The sequence below is a fragment of the Ovis aries genome, chromosome 7 (genome assembly GCF_016772045.2).
Source record: "Ovis aries strain OAR_USU_Benz2616 breed Rambouillet chromosome 7, ARS-UI_Ramb_v3.0, whole genome shotgun sequence".
Classification (NCBI taxonomy): domain Eukaryota; kingdom Metazoa; phylum Chordata; class Mammalia; order Artiodactyla; family Bovidae; genus Ovis; species Ovis aries.
Genome location: NC_056060.1, coordinates 26277964 through 26297364, shown reverse-complemented (window position 1 = coordinate 26297364; position 19401 = coordinate 26277964). Strand labels below are relative to the sequence as shown.

General features: G+C 37.7%; 2 protein-coding genes across 2 annotated transcripts; one reads left to right on the top strand and one right to left on the bottom strand.

Annotated features, from left to right (window-relative positions):
- The first annotated feature begins 1131 nt into the window (after window positions 1–1131).
- On the top strand, window positions 1132–2076 carry LOC101109452 (olfactory receptor 4F3/4F16/4F29-like). The gene has a single exon (XM_004010964.2). The coding sequence runs from the start codon at window positions 1135–1137 to the stop codon at window positions 2074–2076; it is 942 nt and encodes a 313-aa protein (XP_004011013.1). The 5' UTR covers window positions 1132–1134.
- A 14017-nt stretch (window positions 2077–16093) lies between these two features.
- LOC101109184 (olfactory receptor 4F3/4F16/4F29-like) lies at window positions 16094–17065 on the bottom strand. The gene has a single exon (XM_004010963.3). It carries the CDS (start codon window positions 17063–17065, stop codon window positions 16094–16096), a length of 972 nt encoding a protein of 323 aa, XP_004011012.3.
- Window positions 17066–19401: the final 2336 nt, after the last annotated feature.

The window sequence follows — 19401 nt, the reverse complement described above, 5'->3', positions numbered from 1 at the left end:
GGCAGATGGATTCCCTACCACCGTGGCTTCAAAAAGCCTGTGGCTCAGTGGTAAGGAATCCACATGTAATGCAGGAGCTGCAGAAGATGGGAGTTCAATCCCTGGTTTGGAAAGATCCTCTGGAGGAGAGCATGACTACCCACTCCAGTATTTTTGCCTGGAAAATGCCATGGACAGAGGAGCCCAGCAGCTACATTCCATGGGGTCCAAAGGGTTGGACACGACTGAAGTGACTTCACACCAGGGAAAACCTTTCATCACATTATGAATTTCATAATTCTAAGCTTTTCAAATCATGTGTAAGTACCTTAAAGCAGTGTTTCTCAAATTACTTGCACCAAAGGATAAGTTGATTTTTAATTTATACTCTTACATAGACTATTATTTTGATAAAATATCAAAACAGAAACTTTAGTGCCACTGTAATGTCAAGCTGCTAGAGAAGTTTCTAAATATTCAATCACAGACCCTCCACAAAATATGACACAAACTGGTAACAGACACTTCACAGACTTGTGCCTCTCTGTGTGGGCCACTTTTTCATTGCTTCAAGGAGTTCAGATATAAATGGTCATAATCTATGCCTTCAAGTTTACAATCCCCTTGGTGAGTTAGAACTGTACTTAGTTCAATATAATACACAGGTTAGTAAAATAAATGGCTAGTAATAATAAAACAAGAATTTGTAGATGTGGTAAGCATCTGAGTAACACTGAAGATGAAATGTTCCCACAGGAAGGGCCAGAGGAAGGTAACTTCCTGAGAGATTGCAATAGTGATTAGTTCTATATGACTGAGGTAGGTCATATTAATTTAAAATCCAAAGTCAAAAGCTTTGGGGTTGAATTCCTGTTACTCTTGTTGACCATCGTGTATTTCAGGAGTAATATCAGAGCAGTCACCCGGAAAGGAAAATGAAAGTATTAAATGGAAAGCCAACTTTGTGGTCGAGAATAGCTCCACAAGACAGCAACTAATTTTTCTGTGTGATCACACTGCAAAGGCTGTGAGGTAATTTTCATGCAAGAGTAGAAATAGGCTTGCATAACTTTGGTTTCTCTTCTAGTTTATTAACATAATCATCATAATTTACATTTTTCTGTTGTCCTTCAGGTAGCCAAACCTACAAAGTCAATGTATGGAACAAATCAGTCTATGGTGTCAGAGTTTGTGTTCCTGGGACTCACCAATTCCTGGGAGATTCAACTTCTCCTCTTTGTGTTCTCCTCTAGTTTTTACATAGCAAGCACAATGGGAAACTTGCTCATTATGCTCACCGTTATTGCTGACCCTCACTTACACTCCTCCATGTACTTTCTGTTGGCCAACCTCTCCTTCATTGACCTGGGATTTTCTACTATCTTTTCTCCCAAGATGATTTATGACCTTTTCAGAAAGCATAAAGTCATTTCTTTTAGTGGCTGCATCACTCAGATCTTCTTCATCCACATCATTGGTGGGGTGGAGGTGGTGCTGCTCATTGCCATGGCCTTTGACAGATATGTTGCCATATGTAAGCCTCTCCACTATCTGACCATCATGAGCCCAAGGATGTGTGTCTTCTTTATAGTGGCTGCCTGGATTATTGGCCTTATCCACTCCATGGTTCAACTGGCTTGCGTGGTAAACTTACCCTTCTGCGGCCCAAATGTGTTGGACAGCTTTTACTGTGACCTTCCTCAGTTGATCAAACTTGCCTGCATAGATACGTACCAGCTAGAATTCATGGTCACGGCCAACAGTGGATTCATCTCTGTTGGCTCCTTCTTCATTCTGATCATTTCCTACATTATCATCATTCTCACTGTTCAGAAACAGTCTTCAGTGGGTTCATCCAAGGCTCTGTCCACACTTTCAGCTCACATCACTGTAGTAGTCTTGTTCTTTGGTCCTTTGATGTTTTTTTATATATGGCCATTTTCCTCCACACACCTGGATAAGTTTCTGGCTATATTTGATGCAGTTCTCACTCCTTTCCTGAATCCTGTTATTTACACATTCAGGAATCATGAAATGAGGGTTGCAATGAGGAGAGTATGCAAACAGCTAGTGAATTACAGGAGATCTCTAAAGTGATGAGCGATTTCTTCACTGTATTGTGAAGAGCTCTTGATTACTAATGTTCAGTGTTGATGGTCACAGTCAGAAAGAATCTTGTTTGTCTTTGATTTGATTACAGAAAGATATTGAGTCCATTTTGTCTTTTACTTAGGAAGCAGAGACATTCACCTTTGAAAAGAGACTTACATATAGAGTATTTAAAATCAAAGTATACAGAAACCTTGAACCTAAATTCTTAAGGAATAATGTTTATAAGAAGTAATTTTTAGAAATACCTAAGAGGGAAGATTTCTTTAAGGCCTTCAGAACAGGGAGAAGTATCTCCTAATCTACCCTAATTTGGGATAACTTCTATTTACCTTGAATATATCTGCAAACACCCTATTTCCAAGTATGTCCATATTCATAGATATCAGGGTTTAAAATTTTGACATGTCTGTTTGGTGGACCCAAATCAAGCCACAACAGTAGTATAAGTAGTATAGATAGCTGAAAACAGAAACAATTGTAGGACAACTACCTGTTAATGAGTGCAAATATATTAATATTGAAAATACATAATAGCACAAACATTAACTTTTCATAAGTAATTAACTATACCTTTCATGGAGTATGTAAAGTCAGCATAAGGTGCAAAAAATTACTTTTTTAAGCTAAAGAATCTCTAAGTAGGAAAATTACACATAAAAATAACATTTAGTTCTTTTAGTCAGGAGCAGAACAAATACATCAATATAAATTTGTCATGTCATTCTAACAGGGAAATCCAAATTCTAGGAAGGAAAGTTATGACCAACTTAGATAGCATATTCAAAAGCAGAGCCATTACTTTGCCAACAAAGGTCTGTCTAGTCAAGGCTATGGTTTTTCCAGTGGTCATGTATGGATATGGGAGTTGGTCTGTGAAGAAAGCTGAGTGCCGAAGAATTGATGCTTTTGAACTGTGGTGTTGGAGAAGACTCTTGAGAGTCCCTTGGACTGCAAGGAGATCCAACCAGTCCATTCTAAAGGAGATCAGTCCTAGGTGTTCATTGGAAGGGCTGATGCTAAAGCTGAAACTCCAGTACTTTGGCCACCTCATGTGAAGAGTTGACTCATTGGAAAAGACTCTGATGCTGGGAGGGATTGGGGTCAGGAGGTGAAGGGGATGACAGAGGATGAGATGGCTGGATGGCATCACCGACTTGATGGACATGAGTCTGAGTGAACTCCGGGAGTTGGTGATGGGCAGGGAGGCCTGGTGGGCTGCAGTTCATGGGGTCACAAAGAGCCAGACATGACTGAGCGATTGAACTGAACTGAACTGAGTCTTCATTCAATACAGCATTTGGTGGTAAAGCATTCCTAAGTTAAAAAAAACAAACCTATCAAAAACTATGAACTATGCAAACTTTGCGAAAATATTAACATGTATCATTTTTTCTTTTTAGTATCATTATTTAAATATTATATAGTTTAATTTATATTTATATTCATATGTATGTATATATGACCAAGGCAAACAATTTACTTCTCCAAACTTCAATCTGCATTGTATTTTGTCTTTTAATATCCTATTTCAGACTTTGGAATAAGCAGACATTTTATCATAGGATAAATTTGTCCTTTTATTTTCCTTGATGAACAAAACCAGATCCTATTATGTTGCATTGCTACTCATATTTTGAGGGACTATAATTACTTCTAATACAGTTTCAATCATCCATTTTATGATTTTAGCTAAAGTAATTAACATTTATTTCACAGATGGGACTGTTAAAAAAAAGAATGGCAATAGTTTAAGTGGAAAAAACTGATATTTTTAAATTAAAAAGAACTTATAGTTGATTTACAATGTTGTGTTAGTTTCAGGTATACAGCAAAGTGACTTCAGTTTGTGTGTGTGTGTGTATGCGTGCATGTATATATATTCTTTTTCAGGTTCTTTTCCATTACAAGTTATTACAAGATATTGAATACAGTTCCCTTTGCTATACAGTAAGTAGGTCCTTGTAGTTTATCTATTATATATATATAGGAGTGTGCGTGTGCTTGCTCAGTCACAACTGATTCTTCATGACCCCATGGACCACAGCCCGCCAGGCACCTCTGTCCACATGTATATGTTAACCTCAAACTCTTTCCCCTTTGATAGCCATGTTTGCTTTCTATGTCTGTGAAAAAGAAATGAATTTTGTAAGTAAGTTCATTTATATCATATTTTAAGATTTCATAAGTGATAGCATATGATATTTGTCTTTCTCTAACTTACTTCACTTAGTATGAAAGTCTCCAGGTCCATCCATGTTGCTGCAAATGGAATTATTTCATTCATTTTAATGGATGAATAATACTTCATTGTATATATATATATATATATATATATATATATATATATATATACATCATATCTTCTTTATCCATTCATCCATTGATGGGCATTTAGGGTGCTTCCGTGTCTTGGCTATTGTACATACTATTGCTGTGAACATTGAGGTAAGTGTACCTTTTTAAACTAAAGTTTTCATCTTTTTTTTAGATATATGCCCAGGAGTGGGACTGTTGGATCATATGGTAGCTCTATTTTTAGTTTGGCAAAAACTGATTTTATTCAGAAACTACTGCAATATGGAAAAAGAGATCTTGGTATGGAAGTGTGGTCAATTCCCAGGCTTCCTTGGTGGCTCAGTGGTGAAAAATCTACCTGTCAATGAAGGGAACATGGGTTCCATCCCTGGTCGGGAATATCCCACATGCTGCAAAGCAACTAAGCCCACGCACCACAACTATTGAATCTGTGCTCTAGAGCCCACGAGCTGCAACCACTGAGCCCTTGTGCCTCAACTACTGAAGCCCGAATGCCATAGAACCCATGATCTGCAACAGGAGAAGCCACTGCAATGAGAAGCCCAGGCACTGCAACTAGACAGTAGCTCCCACTTGCTGCAACCTGCAACAAGCCCGTGCAGCAACGAAGACCCTGCACAGCCAAAAATAAATGAATAAAATGATATAAAAAGAAATGAGGTCAATTTCCAATACAATTAAAACAAGTGGGAATTTACTGCCGAAGAGAAGCAGTTGGAGGCAGGGAGCATGGCAGTGAATGGAAGTACCTAAAGATATGAAGAATTCTTGCTAAACTGACTTTACAGGTGCTTACTGAGGGCAGGAAAGGATGATCAGATATCAAGAATAGAGGTTTAGAAATTTTATTAGGTGTCGAGGCTAGGGAATTTCTTCTATAATAATTTAGCAGGATTCTTACTATAACTGGGCTATGCAAGCCCATCAAGGGTGTGCCTCAGGTTGAGATCTAGTGGAGAAGAGGGCTCAGAAGAGTCTAAATAAAGTTTGGTCAAGAACAGAGTTTTTGTCAACTTAAAGGTGGAAAATTGAGAATCTTCTGTTATTTATAATTATTTATTAACTAACAAAGCCCAGGAACACTGTGAATATAACCCCCAAGGGCCACAAACATTTTATTTACTTACACCTTTTTTAAAGGTAGCAAACATTATTTTTAAGTAGCAAAAGTGAACACACTTGCTAACATGAACCAAAGAAATGAGCGCTCTAGAAAGGTATGTCACACACACACATATATACACACCCTCACCATGACCAATGCTTCAGTACTTAGTCTTATTTAAAAATTACCCAGAAAAGATCCACTAATTACTTTATTAAAACTAAACCCAAATTTTAAACAAGTAAGAAGCATAGAGGTTATATTCCAGTGGACTCATTATAAATCTGTCAGAATTATAATTCTAATTGATTAATAAATGATTTTACATTTTCCAGAATTTTAAATCCTTGTTTTATATACCATTTTGATAAGATCAGAGAGAAGATGCATACCTATGTTATAAAAAAATTATCAAACCTACCTGAGTTGTATAAGAATTTATTTTGATTATTTGAATTTGGATTCTCATATAAAAATGCTCTGAGTCATAATTTCTTTGAGAATATTTTTTTGAAAAAGATGGCATATATAAAACAGTAAAAATTCAGTTTTCCTTGTTTGGGGGAAATTTGGGGAATATTAGATTCAAGATAGTACTTAATCTCCATAAAGCAATACTAACAGAATTTCTTTAAGAGGCTTTGTTTTATTTACTAACAAATCCTTGAAGTAGGAAAATACTTCATACTTATACAGTGAAGGATAAAAACCCCTCAATTCTTTAAGCATAGTCACACATAAAACTACTAGGCTCAGTTCTGGAATTTCAGCTACAGGTCAAGACTTAGATATACAAAGAAATTAAAATTAAAAGTATAGGTGGATACACGAAATCTCATATTGAATCTCTAATCAAACTCCTCTTCTACTTCCAATGGAAATAAGACAAATAGATGAAAAAGGAAACAGGCAAATAGGTTGAAAGATAAAGGTCAACTAACAAACCAAAATCTCCATTACCTCTCATCTGATAGCAAATACGTCTTCATTATCCTAAGAGAAATACCAATGTTTTAGGTGTTACTGAGGTATTCTTGGGTTTTTAAGGGATATAAGCCCTAGATGATGACATCCAGTGCCCTTCTAATCTGGTAGGTAGAGTCCTTACTGGTCGTGAGTCCATTATTAACACAGCAGAGAGGAAAGCATCAATAAGCTATGTCCATTTGGTAATGTAATTTACCCTTTGTTCTAATTGGAAAGTATCTCATATGACTAAATAACTGAATATATTCCTTCTGTTGACCAATTACACTGTTACAGTCATGGGAATTCCATGTGGTCATGAGAATTCCATGTGCTCATGATACTATTTAACAGTATATATGAAAAATAAAACTGTATTGACAGTATATCCTAGAAATGCCACATCTCATTTTGTAGACCCTGGAAGCACTTGCGCACTTGTATAACACATGTGAAAATATTTGTTAGCACCTTGTGAAGCAAATTTTGGACAAACTCAAATATCCATTAATAAGACAATGTTAAACTGTTTTGATGGTAATTCTTTAATTACCTTCTTATGTATAATTTTCATTGTGTCCACTATGCTCTGTAAAACTGAACTTTGTGGATGGGTCAACCAAAGGCTCTTGCCCTCTGGTTTCTGCTTAGGTGAAGCTATTGGAAGCTATTGCAGGAAGGTGGAGGAGAATAAAGTGATATGATAATAAGTCCCTTACCTTCCTTCCTTCTGAGGGTTTTTTTTTTTTTTTTTGGCAATTACTGCATTTCTCCACCAAAGCTCTATCACTGGTGGCCTCCTGTTGCTGTGGCTCTTTCTCTGAGTTATGGTCCTGTACCTCCCATTGCCCCTCAGCTTTAGGGGCAGTAATGCCTCTCTGTTGTTGCTAGTCCTGGTAATCCTGGCTGGTAATCTAAATGGACTAGACAGCCATTTGGTGAATTTCAGTCAGCTCCTGCCCTTAGCCATTCCAAGACTTGATCAGTTGCACATGTGCAAAGCAGCCGTGGTAACAGGGATGGAAGCTGTGCAAGTGCTGAATACCACAGACTTCCCCTTAACAAAGCTGATCTGGGTACGCTCATAACAGAATCCCAGCCTGCCAATGGAGGAAACCAATTAGCATCATTTCCTGGGGAAAATAGCAGATACTTGGCGATACATTGATTACATTGGACCTCTTTTATCATGGAAGAGGCAGTGATTTATCCTAGGAAGAATAGATACATATTTCACGATGAATTTGCATTAGTAGTCTGCTATCATGGCTTCATACTGTGTCAATTCAGCTAAACCAGAACTATGTTTCCAGAATTTCCTTCCATGTATGCTCCCACATAAGGGTTCACCACAAGGAAAGTTTGGGATTTGGAAGAAGGAAGTGAAGTAGTAGCCATTTTTGTTCTGAAGGCCATGAAAGGTAAAGTACTGTTACAGATCGTGCATGGGGCTGGCTCACCTTGCTGGTGTGGGACAACAACTTGGGCCTGTAGCTCCTCTAGCCCTTACTGGATTTCCACCTCAGTTCTTCCAAGTCCTGGCCAGGAGCATGTTTATGATGAAGATCATCAGCTTACTCAGCAGGTCACCTGCATCATCAAAATTGGAAGCAATGAGAGACAGAGATGGTTCTAGTTTATCTTGATCTTCATTTCCTGTCTCCTTCCCTTCCAGAGGTTCTTCAGGCTTCAGGATCAGCATGAGGTTAAATGGCCATGAACTTATACTGCTTAATGGTCTCCACCATTGCATAAAGTCTAATGCCTTTAAGAACTCCCTATTGTAAGTCACTCATGTGATTCTACTCTGATCAAACTCTGAACAATACACCTTCAACATGTTTATCAGCCTAGTCTTTTAAAGATTTACAGAATGCCTTATCCTTTCGATGATATCTGCACAACATTGCATCTTACTAGGGGAAGATAGAAAATCAAGTATAATAAGGGGCCCGTATACATATGGAACTCATTTCATTTATATGTACTATCAGTTATAAGCAACTAACTTGATTTGTGGAATGGCCTGCAGAGATAGAGTTACCCTGATAGTTGGAGCACCACTTCTGATAATGACATGCTATACTCTAGGATGGCCTATAAGTCTGTGATAAGCTACAGAAGCAATTTGTTATTTTCCTCCTTCTGTGTCCCCAATGAAACATTTAAAGAAGAGTTAATACCTATCTTCCTGAAACTATCCAAAAGCTGCAGCATAAGGAACATTTCCAAACTAATTCTGTGAAGCCACAAACACCATGATACCAAAACCAGATAAAGATAATACAAAAAAAGAAAATTACAGGTCATATCACTGATGAATATAGACACAAAAATCCTGAGTAAAATGCTAGCAAACCAAATCCATAACACATTAAAGATCATACACCATGGTCAAGAAGGATTTATTTTAGGGATGCAACCATTCTTCAATATCTGCAAATCAATCAGTGTGATACACTACATTAACAAATTGAAGAATAAAAACTATATGATCAAGAGACATAGGAAAAGCCTTTGATAAAATTCAACACTCACTTAAGATAAAAACTCTCCAGAAAGTGGGTAGGAGAGAACTTACCTAAACATAATAAAGGCCATGGGCTTCTCTGGTAGCTTAGCAGGTAAAGAACCACCTGCAATGCAGGAGACCCCGGTTCAATTCCTGGGTTGGGAAGATCCCCTGGAGAAGGGATAGGCTACCCACTCCAGTATTCTTGGGCTTCCCTGGTGGCTCAGATGATAAAGAATCCATCTGCATGAGGGAGATCTGCATTTGATCTCTGGGTTGGAAAGATCCCCTGGAGGAGGGCAAGGCAACCCACTTCAGTATTCTTGCCTGGAGAATCCCCATGGGCAGAGGAGCCTGGTGGGCTACAGTCCATGGGGTTGCAAAGAGTCAGACACGACTGAGTGACTAAGCACAGCACAGCACAGCACAGCACACTACAAATCTACAGCTAACATCACACTCAACAGTGAAAAGCCGAAAACACTTCCTCTGAGATCAAGAACAACCCAAGAATATCCACTCTCACCACTTTTATTCAACATAGTTTTGGTAATCCTAGCCACAGCAATCAGGGAAGAAAAAGAAAAACAAGGAATCAAAATTGGAAAAGAAGTACAATTGTCACTGCTTGCACATGGCAAGATATTATATATAAAAAATCCAAAATATGCTACCAGAAAAGTACTAGAGCTCATCAATGAATTTGGTAAAGTTGCAGGATACAAAATTAATATACAGAAATCAGTTGTATTTCTATACACTAATAATGGAAGATCAGAAAAAGAAATTAAGGAAACAATCTCATTTACCATCACACTGAAAAGAAAAAAGTTACCTAGGAATAAACCTACCTAAGGAGGCAAAAAGTCTGTACTCTGAAAACTATGATACTGATAAAAGAAATCAGAGATTACATAAACAGATGGAGAGATATACCATGTTCTTACATTGGAGGAGCCAATGTTGTCAAAATGACAATACTACCCAAGGCAATCTACAGAATTAATGAAATTTCTATCAAAGTACCAATAGCATTTTTCATAGAATTAAAGAATTTTATATGGAAATAATTTTTTTGTGTGTTTCCTTGTATGGAAACACAAAGGATCCCAAATAACCAAGCAATCCTGAGAAAGCAAAGCAGAGCTAGAAGACTCAGACTCCTTCACTTCTGACTGTACTAGAAAGCTACAGTAATCAATACAGTGTGGTACTGGCACAAAGTCAGAAATAAAGATCAATGGAATAGGATAGAAAGTCCAGAAATAAACCTACACACTTACGGTCAATTAATCTACAACAAAAGAGGCAAGACTATACAATGGAGGAAAAACAATCTCTTCAATAGGTGGTGCTGGGGAAACTGGACAGCTACATGGAAAAGATGAAATCAGAACATTCTCTAACATCATTCACAAAAATAAATTAAAAATGGATTAAAGACCTAAATGTAAGATCAGATAGTATAAAACTCCTAAAGGAAAACAGAACACTTTGACATAAATTGAAGAAATATCCTTTTGAATTTGTCTACTAGAGTAATGGAAATAAAAGCAAAAATAACAAATGGGACCTAGTAAAACTTAAAAGCTTCTGCATAGCAAAGGGGACCATAAAAAAAAAACACAAACAACAAAACAGCCTATAAAATGAGTGAACGTATTTGTAAACAATGAAAATGATAAGGAATTAATCTTCAAAATATAAAACAATGTATAGAACTCAATATCAACAATTCAATTAAAAAAATGAGCAGATCTCAAAAGACATTTATCCAAAGGAGATATACAGATGACCAAAAGTCATATGAAAAGATATTCACAAAGCTAATTATTAGAGAAGTGCAAATCAAAACTACAATGAGGTATTACCTCACAGTGGTCAGAATGGCCAACATCAAAAAATCTACAAATGATAAATGCTGAAGAGAGTGTGGAGAAAAAGAAAGCCTCCTAGTGTTGATTGGACTGTAAATGGGAACAGCCACTATGGAGAACAGTAAGGAGATTCTTTGAGAAACTAAACATAGAGTTACCATATGATCCTCCAGTCCCACTCCTAGACATATATCTGGAGAAAAACATAATTCAAAAGGATACACGCACCCTAAAGTTTATATCATCAGTATTTACAGTAGATAAGACATGAAAGCAACCTAAGTGTCCATCAACAGATGAATGGATAAAGATGTGATGTGTATATATATACACACACCTGGGAGAATCAGTTCAGTTCAGTTCAGTTCAGTCGCTCAGTTGTCTCCAGCTCATTATGACCCCATGGACTGCAGCATACCAGGCTTCCCTGTCCATCACCAACTCCCAGAACTTGCTCAAACTCGTGTGCATAGAATCAGTGATACCATCCAACCATCTCATCTGTCATCTTCTCCTCCTGCCTTCAATCTTCCCCAGCATCATGGTCTTTTCCAATGAGTTAGTTCTTTGCATCAGGTGGCCAAAGTATTGGAGCTTCAGCTTCAGCATCAGTCCTTCCAATGAATATTCAGAGCTAATTTCGTTTAGCATTGACTAATTTGATCTCTTTGCAGTTCAAGGGACTCTCAAGGGTCTTCTCCAACACCGCAGTTCAAAAGCATCAATTCTTCAGCACTCAGTTTCTTTATGGTTCAACTCTCACATCTATACATGATTACTGGAAAAACCATACCCTTGACTAGATGGACCTTTGTTGGCAAAGTAATGCCTCTGCTTTTTAATATGCTGTCTAGGTTTGTCATAGTGTGTCTTTCAAAGAGCAAGTGTCCTGGGAGAACAGAATAGTATAAAACACTCAGACTTTTGAAACTTAGAATTTTATGAAGAATTTAATTTAGAATTTATATTTTCTCAAATTTGGCATATACAGGGCTGAATAAGTCTTTGTTCTGGGGGGTGGGCTATACTGTTATCCTGTGCATTATAGGATGTTTAGCAGCATTTCTGGCCTCTACTCATTCAGTTCATTTCAGTTCAGTCGCTCAATCATGTCCGATTCTTTGTGACCCCATGAACTGCAGCATGCCAGGCCTCCCTGCCCATCACCAACTCCTGGAGTTTACCCAAACTCATGTCCATTGAGTCAGTGATGTCATCCAATCATCTCATCTTCTGTCATCTCCTTCTCCTCTCACCTTCAATCTTTCAGGGTCTTTTCAAAACAATCAGCTCTTTGCATCAGGTGGCCAAAGTATTGGAGTTTCAGCTTCAGCATCAGTCCTTCCTTTGCTTACATCATTTCATTTATTGAAAGCCCAGTGTGCTTTCTCTTTATTTATTTTATTTTTTAAAAATATAAATTTATTTATTTTAATTGGAGACATTACTTTACAATATTGTATTTGTTTTGCCATACATCGACATGAATCCGCCACAGGTATACATGTGTTCCCCATCCTGAACCCCCCTCCCTCCTCCCTCCCTGTACCATCCCTCTGGGTCGTCCCAGTGCACCAGCCTCAAGCATCCAGTATCATGCATTGCCTGGACTGGCGATTCATTTCATATATGATATTATACATATTTCAATGCCATTCTCCCAAATCATCCCACCCTCTCCTCTCCCACAGAGTCCAAAAGACTGTTCTATACATCTGTGTCTCTTTTGCTGTCTCGCATATAGGGTTATCGTTACCATCTTTCTAAATTCCATATATATGTGTTAGTATACTGTACTGGTGTTTTTCTTTCTGGCTTACTTCACTCTGTATAATTGGCTCCAGTTTCATCCACCTCATTAGAACTGATTCAAATGTATTTTTTAATGGCTGTGTAATACTCCATTGTGTATATGTACCACAGCTTTCTTACCCATTCATCTGCTGATAGCTTTCTCTTATATTTTAGTTTGGAGCATTTTGAAAGTCTTCATGAAATGTCATGGTTCTTTATGTAATTTTAATTCTATCTTTCATGGAGTCATTTGAATACTATTTTAAATGCTTTCTCTCTCCTCACTCAGTCCTATGAAACTTTGAATATGTATAGGAATTCTTTACCTATTGGCTTTGGTGGAAGTGGGAAGAATGTTTGCAATTTCCTTTTGCCTAGGTTTCAGATAATTATCAGATTTCAGTTACAGAAAAATTGTTCTAGTATAGTAGTGACAGTTATTAGCTCTTTACTTCCAGAGGTAAATATTCTTCAGTTTTAATTCACCCTGGCTCTATACCTATAAATAGAGGCTAACTCCTTAGAGATGCAGAGTAAACTTAAGAGGTACAACTGACACTTGGCTATAATATTTCAATGTTTACTTCTGGGGTCTCCAGTTAAATATACCCAATTTTACCATAGCTCTAGATGTCTCCATGGAACAAATGCATAAAACACATAAAGAGAATGACTTCCTTGTACCATTTACCATTTATTGTAGTGAAAGTGAAAGTTGCTCAGTCGTGTCCGACTCTTTGTGACCCCATGTTCTTCTATAGAGTCCATGGGATTCTCCAGGCCAGAGTACTGGAGTGGGTAGCCTTTTCCTTCTCCAGGGGATCTTCCCAACCCAGGGATCAAACCCAGGTCTCCCGCATTCTTTACCAGTTGAGCCACCAGGGAAGCACTTTATTGTAGTATATGTGGCTAATATGTTTTTCATGATATATATCATATACCAAAAACTTGGGCTGGGCCTTGATAATATGTTAATCCTGTGTCACTGTTTGTGCTATTGAGCTATTGTGTAAGGGATCACTTCACTTTATTTCCCTCAGACTCCTTTTTAAAGCTTCAAATGCCTCTTTATTCTGGAGTCTTTTTAAAAGTTAGTGACTAAGTGTGTATTTACCCTATTAGTAACTTTCATAATTTTGTAGATTTGGGGTTTTGTTTATTTTTATATGAAAATTCTGTAATGAGGTGCACTATTTCACAGTTTCCAAATGGTCAAGGATATCTATAGTGCTGGACATTTCATTACGCATCATGTCAATCTATCGAGACTGTACCATGTCTCACTATCTCTACCTTTATCACTCTGATCTAAGTCAGCATCATCTCTTGCTATAATTATTGCAATGGCTTCTAATAATTTCCCTGACTGTATCCTTGAAGCTCTGAAGCATGAAGCAGCCAGAATGATCCATTTTCAGCTTACATTGAAAATGTAAGCCTGTTGTTCCCTAGTTCAAAATCCAGTTGCTTGTCTCATTTTGTATAATAACCAAAGCCTTTATAAGAGGATATATATATATATATATGTATGTATATATATATATATAAAATTTCAAGTAATGAGTTGGAAGCAAAATAATCACGTGTTAAAATTCTGACAAAGTTTTCACAGCTTAGCTTTGATGGACTTATTTAAAAAAAACTTAGAAATGCTGTAGTACCGAATATCATATTACATCAAGACTGGAGTTTTACATTCACCATCACAATGACATAACACATTTATCTCAGAGTGTTCATTCTGCTTTGAACTAGAAGTGGTAAATATTACTATCCATCTATTGTTTAATTTTCTTAGCATAGATTCTGTTACTCAAAAAATTGACTGTAAACAGAAGTTGAAAAAAGATGAAAGAGAAGAAAACACTATTTTTCAAAAAATAAATACAATTATGTAAAACTTTAAGTTCTTTTAATTTCCTTATGGAGATGGAGTGTGGTATGTATTACAGCATCTACAGTGTTCCTTACTGTGGGTCAGTTGAAGATATGAAAGAAACTTCTGTAAGTGAGCCCTACCCTTGCCATTTAGTTATTCTCCTTTCACTCACTTTCCAGGGCTCAGCTCCCAGGACCAAAACAATCAGTCTTTCAAAACATGAAACTGATTGAGGAGGTAATTTATAATAATTACAAGAGGGCAATTTTAAAGGGGAAACAGTAAGGGACGTTCAAAGGGAAAAGAGCAGCAAATTCTGGGAAGTGGGGAAAGGAAGAGGAATAGTGGGAGGGGAAGAAAAAGAGAGAGGAGAGGAAAGGGGGAAAAGTTTTTCCTAGCCCAGAGACCATAAGTGGCTGAAGAAAATTAAAGAGGAAGACATAGGAAGAAAAGAGGCATGAAAATGTAATGGGGTTTGAGCAGCATAATTCTAATCACAGAGAAAATCCTCGTGTTTCTCAGCTCTTTGTATTCCAAGAACAGTTCCTTTGGTTTCTACTGAGAGATACGTGACCTCATACATGGTTGTTCTCAAAGATACTGTGTGTTTGCTCTTGAAGATTCTGCCGTCTTTGCACAACCCTGGCAGAGAGCCAAAGGAAGGGTAGAATGTGGGCAAGCTGCAGTATCCAATAGGAAGACTTAGTTTAGTCCTCACTTAGCACGTCTCCTATTGGGTGCTAGGAATTCCTGACCATGAGGCATGCTTTGTTAGAAGGAGTCAGACAGGTTCTCCCTGTTCTTAGAGCCTTAAAAAAGTGTTCCTAAGAAAGCTGTGGTACATATACACAATGGAGTATTACTCAGCCGTTAAAAAGAATTCATTTGAATCAGTTCTGATGAGATGGATGAAACTGGAGCCGATTATACAGAGTGAAGTAAGCCAGAAAGAAAAACACCAATACAGTATACTAACACATATATATGGAATTTAGGAAGATGGCAATGACGACCCTGTATGCAAGACAGGGAAAGAGACACAGATGTGTATAACGGACTTTTGGACTCAGAGGGAGAGGGAGAGGGTGGGATGATTTGGGAGAATGACATTCTAACATGTATACTATCATGTGAATTGAATCGCCAGTCTATGTCTGACGCAGGATGCAGCATGCTTGGGGCTGGTGCATGGGGATGACCCAGAAAGATGTTATGGGGAGGGAGGTGGGAGGGGGGTTCATGTTTGGGAATGCATGTAAGAATTAAAGATTTTAAAATTAAAAAAAAAAAAGTGTTCCATGTTTTGTATTTCTAATAGTTACTACACATAAACATTATTCCTTAGGATCTGAGGCTCAGATTACTATAATATTTGAATATAAATGCTTCATATGTAATTCCTTTTCTCTTTTCAGAAGTGAATTTTGCTACCTCCTAAGTGAAAGACAAAGTGGACTTGCTATCAGTGTGCATAATGAAACCAAAGTAGGATAAAGAAAAGTTTTCCTCTGAGTTTGATCATCAGCACTGAACATCATTAATTAACAAGGGCCTTACAATACAGGCATCAATAAAGAGATCTTTCTATGACTCACTAACTGTCTGCATACTCTCATCATTGCCACTTTCATTTCTTGATTCCTGAATGTATAAATGACTGGATTCAGGAAAGGAGTGAGAACTGCATAAAAGATGGCCAAAAACTTATCCAGGTGTGTGGAAGGAAATGGCCATGTATAGATAAAAATCAAAGGACCAAAGAACAGAGCTACTGCAGTGATGTGAGCTGAAAGTGTGGACAGAGCCTTAGATGAACTACCTGAAGAGTGTTTCTGAACAGTGAGAATGATGACAACGTAGGAAATGATCAGAATGAAGATGGAGCCAATAGAGATGAACCCACTGTTGGCCATGACCATGAACTCTAGTTGGTACGTGTCTATGCAGGCAAGTTTGATCAACCGAGGAAGGTCACAGTAAAAGCTGTCCAACACATTAGGGCCACAGAAGGGTAAGTTTACCACAAAAGGCAGTTGAACCATGGAGTGGGTAAAGCCTATTATCCAGGCAGCCACTAAAAAGGAGATGCACATTCTAGGGTTCATGATGGTCAGATAATGGAGAGGCTTACATATTGCAACATATCTGTCAAAGGCCATGGCTATGAGCAGCATCATCTCCACACCACCAACGATGTGGATGAAGAAGATCTGAGCAATGCAGCCTCTAAAGGAGATGACTTTATGCTTTCTGAAAAGGTCATAAATCATCTTGGGAGAAGTGACAGAAGAAACTCCCAGGTCAATGAAGGAGAGGTTGGCCAACAGAAAGTACATGGGAGAGTGTAAATGAGGGTCACAAGTCACAGTGAGAATAATGAGAGAATTTCCCATCATGCTTGCCACATAAAATGTGGATGAGAACACAAAGAGAAGTAGCTGGATCTCCCAGGAGTTGGTAAGTCCCAGGAGCACAAACTCTGCCACCACAGACTGATTTGCTCCATCCATTAGCTTTGTTAGCATTACTACCTGAAGGAGGACAATAGAAAAAGTGTAAATCATGATAATTATGTTAATAATAAATTAGAAGGAAAGGGATTACAGTTATGAAAGCTTATTTCTACATTAGTATTAGAACTGACCTAATATGCTCGTGACCTTAAAATGTCTTTACACAGGAAAACTGATGGCCATCATATGGGGCTATTCTTAGCACCTTATTTTTTCTGCATTTAATACCCTCTGCTTCCTCCCAGGATTGATGCCCTGTTTTACTCATGAGATATAAGATGTTCAGCCTTAGTATAAGGAATTCAACCTCAACCCTTTGAATTTGGGTTCAAAACCAATATGATCCAATCCTAGTTACAATGAACTAATCACTACTGCCATCTCTCTCAAGCCTACAAACTTTCATCTGGCCCCACCCATGGGAACACATTCACCTTCAATATTATTTAAAGGTTTACCATATTTACACAGTTTTGGCTTACTATTAGTAGCTTTTATTTTATTGTCCCTGTATTATAGTGAACTGATAATAATTCCATCTTACCAAGTAGACTCTAAGCTTCTTGAAGGCAGGGATTTTGGCTTATTCATATTTGTACTCCCTAAAAAGTGGTCCAGAGAGGTGCAGGTCCATGAACTGTCTGTTACCAATTTGTATCATACCAGGTAGAAAGTCTGTGAGTCAGTATTTAAAAACTTCTCTAAAAGGGAACCCTCTTACACTGTTGGTGGGAATGCAAACTAGTACAGCCACAATGGAAAACAGTGTGGAGTTTCCTTTAAAAAACTACAAATAGAACTGCCTTATGACCCAGCAATCCCACTGCTGGGCATACACACCGAGGAAACCAGAATTGAAGGAGACATGTGTACCCCAATGTTCATCGCAGCTCTGTTTATAATAGCCAGGACATGGAAGCAACTTAGATGTCCATCAGCAGACGAATGGATAAGAAAGCTGTGGTTCATATACACTATGGAGTATTACTCAGCCATTAAAAAGAATACATTTGAATCAGTTTTAATGAAGTGGATGAAACTGGAGCCGATTATACAGAGTGAAGTAAGCCAGAAAGAAAAACACCAATACAGTATACTAACACATATATATGGAATTAATTATATATGATAATGATAACCCTGTATGTGAGACAGCAAAAGAGACACAGGTGTAAAGAACAGACTTTTGGACTCTGTGGGAGAGGGAGAGGGTGGGACGATTTGGGAGAATGGCATTGAAACATGTATACTATCATGTAAGAAACGAATCGCTAGTCTAGGTTTGATACAGGATACAGGATGCTTGGGGCCGGTGCGCTGGGATGACCCAGAGAGATGATATGGGGAAGGTGGTGGGAGGGGGGTTCAGGATTGGGAACTCAGGTACACCTGTGGTGGATTCATGTCAATGTATGGCAAAACTAATACAGTATTGTAAAGTAAAAAAAATAGAATTATAAAAAAAAAGAAACAAGAAAAAAAAAAAAGAAAATGTATACAATAAGAAGCAATTGGTAGAAAAACATTGCTGAAGGGTTCCCCATGAAGTTCCCCACGAAGTTCACTTAACTAAAAATGTATTTTTCAATTTAAAAGCTATTTGAAATTAAACATTTTCTTCCTCCACCTGAAAAAAAAAATAAAAGCTTCTCTAGCAATTTGATATACAGTGATGCCAAGTTTTGTACTTTATAAAAGTAATAGTCCATGAAGAACTAGAAATAAAGGGAAAAATCTTATCCTTTAACACAGGTAATTTGAGAAACATTGTCTTAGGGTTCTTAGCATATGATCTGAAAATCTTAAAGCTATGAAATGCACTATGTAGTGGAAACCATTTTGTATAAATCTCTGTATAAGCCCTTATCCCAGTATCATGTGATTATTAATTCTAGAGATACAACATAACTTAGTGAAGGGAATATGGGTTTTGGATTTAGATTTCAAGATTTATACTAAAGTTCATCCATTGATAGCTTTATCTTGGACAAGTTGCTTAAATTCTTAGAGCTTCAGTTTATTTACGTATGGAACTGCAATTAGTAGAATAACTAATGCATCGAGACATAAGGTGATAGTAAGTGAGGAAGTGTTAGTCGCTCAGTCATACCCGACTCTTTGTGACCCCATGGACTGCAGCCCACCAGGCTCCTCTGTCCATGAGATTTTTCAAGCAAGGATACTGGAGTGGGTTGCCATTTCCTTCTCCAGGGGATCTTCCCCACCTAGGGATCGAACCCACGTCTCCCAAATTGCAGACAGATTCCTTACCGACTGAGCTACAAGGGAAGTTAGGTGATAGTAAGTATTCAGGAAATATTATGCTTACTTTATTTCACTTGCCCTCA